This window comes from Paralichthys olivaceus, chromosome 16, assembly GCF_024713975.1.
Source record: "Paralichthys olivaceus isolate ysfri-2021 chromosome 16, ASM2471397v2, whole genome shotgun sequence".
Classification (NCBI taxonomy): Eukaryota; Metazoa; Chordata; class Actinopteri; order Pleuronectiformes; family Paralichthyidae; genus Paralichthys; species Paralichthys olivaceus.
Window position 1 is genome coordinate 12,271,441 of NC_091108.1, and position 7,800 is coordinate 12,279,240.

Sequence of the window (7,800 nt, forward strand, 5' to 3'; positions counted from 1 at the left end):
GGTAAATAGAGTTCATAGAGTGTGTTTAAGCTGTGAACTTATATTAGAAAGCTTGTTTTGCAAATACTTTGTATCGTCACAAGTGGAAAAAAAAATTATTGCAATGATTTACTTATACATGGAATGGGTTGAAGTTATATGTGAACTATGAAATATCTTACTGATGATTAAAACAAATATCAGTCCAGCCTATCAACACTGAAACAGTTCTGTCTTTACAGTGTACGTGTAAATCTTTAAAAAGAAAGAACTCTACTGACTAAAAAAGAGAAGGTGTCAAAACTTCCCTGCTTCGAAACATCAAAACGTTTGAAGAGGCGGAACCTTTTGTTTTACGAGTTGATGGCACGGACCTATATACACGACGGACCAGCATGGGAACCACAGTGGCAGCGCAGCAGGTGAACCAGAAAGCTGGAAAATGTTCTTAATTATTTCCTTTTTACACACGTAGCGTGTTATTTAACGGTAATGAAGTCACATATTTTAGAAGCGTGGTAATGGCGGAGATAAGAAATGCCCTGCAGTGCATCAAAACCCTTTATAACCTTCATGTTTGCTAACTTGAGCTAACGAAAGCTACAGCTGAGGTTGCAACTCTTCTGTTAACTTCCGCTCTGGAGCCAAAACTGTGACATGTGTGGATCAGAGAAGCTCAACGTGCTAAGATAAAACCCGATCATAGCTACTGAAGAAGTTTTACAGCCATATTCTCTTTGCTGAAGGTTTTCCGGTGGACTGTGAGAGCTGCCGCCGCCTCCTCCTCTCTGCTCAGCCCACCTCGCACCTGGAGATGCCTCCTCCAGCCTCGACACGTCGGCTGCGGGTTCTTCTGCTCCTCCAGCAGCCGGAGTCCTCTGCAGTCATCGCACCACAACCACAGAGCTAGTCTCGTGTCTGAGACGCCAGCCACGGAGCTGACTCCGCAGGCTCTAGCCGACATGGGATTCACAGAAACTCAGGCTGGGCAGATGTTTGAGACTGTGTCCAGAGTGAGAGGGGGAAGAGCTGCCAGACACGCGCTGTCAACCCTCACAGCTCTGCTCGCTCTGGGGCTCAATCCCTCCAGCGTCCTGAAGCTGCTGCAGAAATGTCCTGAAGTGTGCACCACCATGGAGTCACAGCTTCAGCAGCGCATAGGAAACCTGAGGAAACTGGGTTTAGTCGAAGGTGAGAACATCATCTTCATGATTCATCCTTAAAAAGGGAAAATGAACTCTGTTGATGGAGGGGTGGGTGACGTGTTTAAGTCCACTCAACACTTTCTCCTGTGGTGTCATCCAAGTGTCCGTAAGCCCTGACATTCAAATGATGTCGTTTCAAGTCAAATTTGACACTTGGATGAAACCACAGGAGAAGTATGGAGGCATTTTCTGTTTCTTTGTGGCCCCCAGTTACTTCAATTGTATTGGATTTGGCTGCAGTGCTGTTTACCCCTGAAACTCCAAAAGTGTTTTTAGGACTCCAACACTTCACCCACCTCCATTGTGGGGAGTAGATAATAAATGACTTTTCATTTTTTTGGTGAACTATACCTTTTAAAGTTCATGCCCAGAGAATTTTAAAGCAACATTGTGTGACTTTACTGAACAACAGCGCCCTCTTCAGCCACGCATGGTGATTAATGCTGTTCTATGTTCCGTTCATACTTTATAGAAGTGTTGAGTGGAGCTTTGACTGCATGGATATTCCTCATGATCAACGGCTACTGTTGTTGCAAATACACCAAACTTTATTAAGAATTTGTGATATTTAATAGTTTCCTCACAACCACAGAGCTAGTCTCGTGGAGATGATGCCTGTTTTTCTATTACCTTCTAAGTCTTTTTAACTGATCTACAGTTCGGCATTTCTCTTGAATTCACTGGACCTGTTTCTGACAGTTGAAGCTGCGGCTGTCAGTCAGTTCCATACTTGCTCACCAAAGTTACATAGAGCAAGAACAGACGTCCATGGTGAGAGTGCAAAGGAAATCAGCCCCATTCCAACCTCATTTTGAAGCTGCTATTTTAAAGTCAAACTTGCACAGTGTTGTTTTACTATGTAGACTGTGCTTTAAATAATTAACCTGTCTCCCCATAGGCAGTCTTCAGCGAGTGGTGGCCCATTACCCCCAGATCCTGACAGTACCTGTGAAGACAGTAAAATATGTGGTGGGGTTTCTCAGAGAGAAGTGTCTGTTCACTGGCCAGCAGGTCACAGACATCCTCAGAGACAGTCCGTCCATCGTCCTGGAGGATCCGGGTCAGGTGGAGTACATGTTTCAGGTGAGCGAGCAAAGCAAACAAGAAAAGAATGAGACAGTGCTGAAGCAAAAATAAATGTTTGTAAATAAAATCATTGTGTAGATAAGAAGAAGAAGATCCAATAATTCTCATAATTAATTTAAAACAATTAATTATGCCAATTATTGAATAATATTTGTCTGATCCACACATTTATTATTTATTTCTTGTAAAATAAATTAATAACATACAGGTTATTTTGATGTTGCAGACAAACACACTTGAGGATATAACTTTGTGTTGTGAACTTTTGATGAGTTATGAATTTATGAATATGAAAATGTATTCGTTGACTTGAATCAAATTAAGTTCAACACAATTTAATTGAACCTCTTTCTAAGGGCAGGACAAAGTTTCTGGGTTGAAATGCTGCTCTCCTTGTAAACAGATTTAATGACTTCCCCAATCTATGAGCAAAGATCAGATCAGAGGCCACAGTCATTGAAAAAGACAACACCCAACATTAACTCTTATTTCCACATTTGTATCTGGATAACGAATGATATGAACCCACATTAGTGTTTTGAAATCTCGTGCTGACAGACGTCAATCACACTTTTGACTTTCCATTCACCGTCAACCACTGCTCCCCCATTACCTTTGTGCTTTGCATTCTGGGACAATAGTTTATCTGCATAGTAATTCTACACACTGATCTTAACTTGTATGTCGTTTTCCAGTAAGAACACACTACTCACTGAAAACCTGTTTAGAACTGGTGTGTATGGACCATAGACTGTATGTTATGGACACTGTACACAAGTGTAGTGCTCCCTCTGGTGGCTTCATTTGACGTTGACAAGTCTGATGGTTGTCAAAGCATTTCAGTTATGTAATGTATGATTTTAAGATCTCCACAGAATAGATTTGTAACATTGAAATAGCTCTAAATATAATTTGTTAATACATATATTCTTTTTTATCCATCCTTCCACAGTATGCCTACTTTCGAATGGGTGTCAAACAGGCGGACATTATTAAGTCCAGGTTGTTCCGTTACTCCCTGGATGAGGTTCGATGTCGACACTGTTTTCTGGAGCGCAGGGGTCTTTACCAAACCCCAGATAAGAAAGGACAGACGATAATCATCAACCCTAAACTGGACAGCATCCTCAACGTCGACTTGAACACCTTCCTCACAGCAGTTGCGAAGGCGTCAGTGGAGGAGTACGAGGTCTTTCAAAGACTTGTGGCAAGAGAGTGGCAGGAAGAAGAAAAGGAGGCCGGCAGCATCAGCACCGATGGCACAGATTCTGAGGAGGAAGAGGAGGATGAAGAAGAGGAGGAGACAGGACGCAGGAGTGGATACAGAAAGAGAAGAAAGACATGACGATATAAGGGTCTGAAAATAATTTAAAGAGGAAATGGAGTGATTAGAGAAAATGACATCTAATGGCAAATGAAACAATAAAATGTTTCTTCTCAGCTGTTTGTCGAGGTCAGGTTTATTATTCTGTGTTTAAAATATTCTTGTCTTAAACACATGGAAACACGATGCTGTGAGGATTTTATCAGGCGTCTTCTCTTTTCAATGAACCAATGTTAGAGATCAGACTGATGGTTTGGAGTTGAGTGGTGTTTATTTAAGTGACCTCATACACACGTGAGATGCAGTGGCGTCATCACGGAGTCGGGCCATCAGATGATGACCATATGGGCGAGTTATAAATGTTTCTCTCATACATTCTTTGCTCCATCAAAAAGGTTTTGGACTCTTCCTAAGAAGTAAAGAACTGAAGAGGGAAACTTCGATATAACAATTTTAATTTTGATGGTTTCAAAAGAATTTGCCTCGACAAATGAGATTTAAAGCATCTCGGGTAGAAAATTTGAAAAATCAACAGCATGCGGAGCAGTGAAGAGGATGAAAAGCTCCACCCTGTTACTATGTTACTGCAAAGTGGCTGCAGCTTTCTCCAACCTCATGTTATCTGTATGAGTCAACAGAGAGTGCATCAGATAAGGCCAGGGGACAAGTCGAGTCGTACAAAGCATCCATTGATTTGTTGGAGTGCTAAGCTCAATGGATGTGCATCAGAAGAGAGAGTTTTCAGTTCTGGACGTCAGGTAAGAAAAACCCACCTTTGGCCGATCAATAATTTGTCAATAAGTATGCAAAGTTTGTATAGAACCGAGTGATTGAGTTTTTGTTGTGTCTTTAAGTTTTCGAGTATTTATAAGCATGTAGGAGATGGAAGATATATCATCATGTTTGTACGAAATCCTAATTTTATGCATTTAATACTGAACCCCCCACCTGAAAGTGTAGGTGAATTTATATTTGAAAATGTCAGTTTCATCAGTTCTTATGTTTTTATGCAGTATATTAAATTTATATTTTACAATGTTTCATATTTTGAGTTAATTATTTACAACTTCAGCCTTTTGAATTTGTTTTCATGTGAAATAGGGCAGAGTCCAGAGTGTGCACTTGAATTCTAGCAGTAGAATTACTAAACATGTGAACTGAACATGTTTTAATATCTATACAAGGAGCATTGCAGAGCAATCAACACTGTAATAAAGATGGAGTCATGCGAAGCAGTGCATGGAAAATGTATATACCACAGGTTTGCTCAGACTGCAATTCATCAAGATGACAGATACGAGAACAGAGTGATTGTTTAAAGACCATAATTCACAATGTAATTACTGCTGTTACTCTTCCTCGTGTGGATGTTTGATCAATTGATCGATTGCATAGCACATGGGTTATCTTAAAGAGCCTCATTGTGTTTTCATCGACACACTTAATTACCTAAAAGTGGCAAAACTGTGATGTTAATAAAAAACAAAACAATGACGCCGATAATAAATGTTTTTACAGTTTCACTTCCTGATATTAATTTGTGTTTTTTTCATTCACAGGAAGCTGCAGGAGGAAGTAATCAACACATCATAAATCACACCTCAGTCCGTAGCCGAGACACAAAATGACATCATCAGTACTCGTGGCAAACCTCACACAGGAGTGGGTCGAGAGTCTGCAGAGGTGGCACCTGGAGTTTTTTTTCATCCCCACCACGGTCATCACCTTGGCCACCTTGTTGGCCAACCCTGTTCTCCTGGCGTGTATCTTCCTGTCCCGTGCCTTGCGGCGGGAGACACGCTACCTGCTGGTGGCCAACACCCTGATTGCGGACATGCTCTTCCTCATTCTCAACTTGGCCGTTATGATCTGCAACGCCGTGAGTGCTCAGGTCCCCTGGATCATGTGTGGGCTGTTCACAGCCGTCACCGTCACCGCGTACTGCTGCACCATCCTCACCATCACCCTCATGGTGGTGGACACCTACGCTGCTGTCCGCTGGCCTCTTCGGTACCACGACCTGCTCCCTCCTGCCCGCATCCACCGCATACTGGTGGGGGTGTGGGTTCTAGCAGCTGTGTACCCATTCACCCTGGTGATCTTGATGGAGGTGGAGAGGGGATATCCCCATGAGAAGTTGTCTGTTTGTCTGGTCCTCGTCTCCCTCGGCCTCATTCAGGTCCAGAACGTGGTAGCCATCCACATCTACTTCTTCGTTGCAGCGCTCGTCTGTGCTTTGCTCATTTTTTACTGCTACATTCGACTCTACATGGTAACAAGGACCCATGGCATCTGGCAGAGCCGCTTCTCCAGGGCTCGGGTCACCCTGCTGGCCCACGGGGTTCTGCTCCTGCTCTACTTCACCCCAGGATTTGTTTTCACCCTGGAGCTTTTCCTGTTCCAGAGGAAAGACATTAGTCAAGATGTTCGTGTGTGGGTCAGCACAGTCAACATGTGTATCTTCATGTTGCTGCCCAGAGCATTTGCTCCGTACCTCTATGGGTTGAGGTACAGGGAGATCTCTGACACTTTGATGCAGCTGCTGCATCGACACTTGGGACTCTGCCAGAACACGGAATCATAAATAACTCATCAGGACTGTTATCACATTTCTACAATGGCATTACTTGTGATATCTGGTTTTTAAAGTAGCCCTCCAACAAACATAGATACACCTGCAAAGACATTACCAAGGATTTTAGAATTAATGAGGCCATAAATGCAAATTCTCAGTGTGGCCCTTTCTTTGAATTATTCTCTGAGAAATCAAGCAAAAAAAGGAAAAACATCCTATCTCACAATGTAAAAGAAAGTGGAAAAAAAAGTCCTGGATCCACATCCTGATCTGGATCCACACCAAAATGTAATGGCTCCTTCCTTTGGTCAACCCTCTACAAAATATCATGGAAATTGGTTGAGAAGTTTTTGCATAATCCTGCTCACGAAAACATAACACCCTCAGCGGAGGAGATTGTACAAACCAAATATGTATTCTATCATCATTATGTGATGTAAAAGCCACTCAGCCTCTGTTTTATTGCTGCAGTAACAAAGCACTTAACTCCATTTGCTTTAAAAGCCTTGTGTGTTCTAAAAGGGAATCTCCATCATTAACAAATGTTTGATTGACTTGGCAGGTGACGAAGAGGAAGGAGCGAATTCCCTTATTTAGGAAGGTGTGGTGAATGTAGACATGAGTCATGGCTGAAAGGACTGATGTCTGTCTGTGTCTCTGTCTCACCTGTAACTGGTGCAACAAGTCAACACATTTTTTGTCCACTGGGCTGTGTCATTGCTCTTTCCTGCAGCAAACTAAAGAGACTTGTGTTGCCTTGCTCCAAGTCCACATGCCCCCAACCCTCATTTCATTTTTCCATCTGCAGGTGGAGCAGATGGAAAAACAACTTCTACATCGATTTTGTCGAAGAAGGCTGGCGCCCATCAGAGCACATACCTCTGCTAACTGTCCCCTTAAGTTCCATTTAAATCTATCATGTATGTTTGGACATATAAGCTGTTGATTCTCAGCTACACATTGGTGGTGTTTACATATTTCTAGTCCTATTTGTTATCATACATCTTATGAAACCACATTTAAATCCACTAGATCCAGATTTCTATTTGGATCTAAATGCATACACTCGTAATATCAGTCCCATGAATGTGCTTGATTTTTGAAAAAAAAGGAAGAAACCTCAATATTTTGTAGTATTAGCCCTTACATACTGTTCATATCATATTCATAGCATAGTCCGTGTCAATTGTATCTCAGCTCAAGAATCATAAAAATCTTTTACCCTCAGACATATTTTCACTGTGTAAATACAGATCTGACGTTAACAAACTGGCGATAAATCCTTTAATATTGTTTCAGTTTGCAGGTAGAGTATTTCTTATGTTCTACACCACTCGTTTCCAGAGAAAAACATCTGTTACTCAATATAATGTCCTATTTTACCTAAGGCCTGAAAAACATACGGAGATAGGATGAACATTTTTAGAACTGAGAGGTTTAATATAGAACCATTTGTTCTATTTGTAATGTTACAAACATCAAACACTGGCCTCACTGCTTATTGTTATTTGTCTAATTATAACTACTAACAATAATTCGATATTAAAGAAAAATGATAACAAATTGTCCTGGAACTGTCCGTTTGTCCGCATCCATGCCAAAATGTAATAACATCTTTCTTAACTCATAGT

At 41.5% G+C, this 7,800-nt stretch overlaps 2 protein-coding genes across 2 annotated transcripts; both read left to right on the forward strand.

Annotated features, from left to right (window-relative positions):
• The first annotated feature begins 284 nt into the window (after positions 1-284).
• Positions 285-3,710, forward strand: mterf4 (mitochondrial transcription termination factor 4). The gene is made up of 4 exons (XM_020099576.2): positions 285-401; positions 726-1,170; positions 2,083-2,267; positions 3,223-3,710. Exons 1-4 carry the CDS (start codon positions 375-377, stop codon positions 3,613-3,615), a joined length of 1,050 nt encoding a protein of 349 aa, XP_019955135.2. The 5' UTR covers positions 285-374; the 3' UTR covers positions 3,616-3,710.
• A 1,508-nt stretch (positions 3,711-5,218) lies between these two features.
• LOC109637314 (probable G-protein coupled receptor 148) lies at positions 5,219-7,732 on the forward strand. The gene has a single exon (XM_069511280.1). It carries the CDS (start codon positions 5,219-5,221, stop codon positions 6,176-6,178), a length of 960 nt encoding a protein of 319 aa, XP_069367381.1. The 3' UTR covers positions 6,179-7,732.
• The last annotated feature ends 68 nt before the right edge of the window (positions 7,733-7,800 follow it).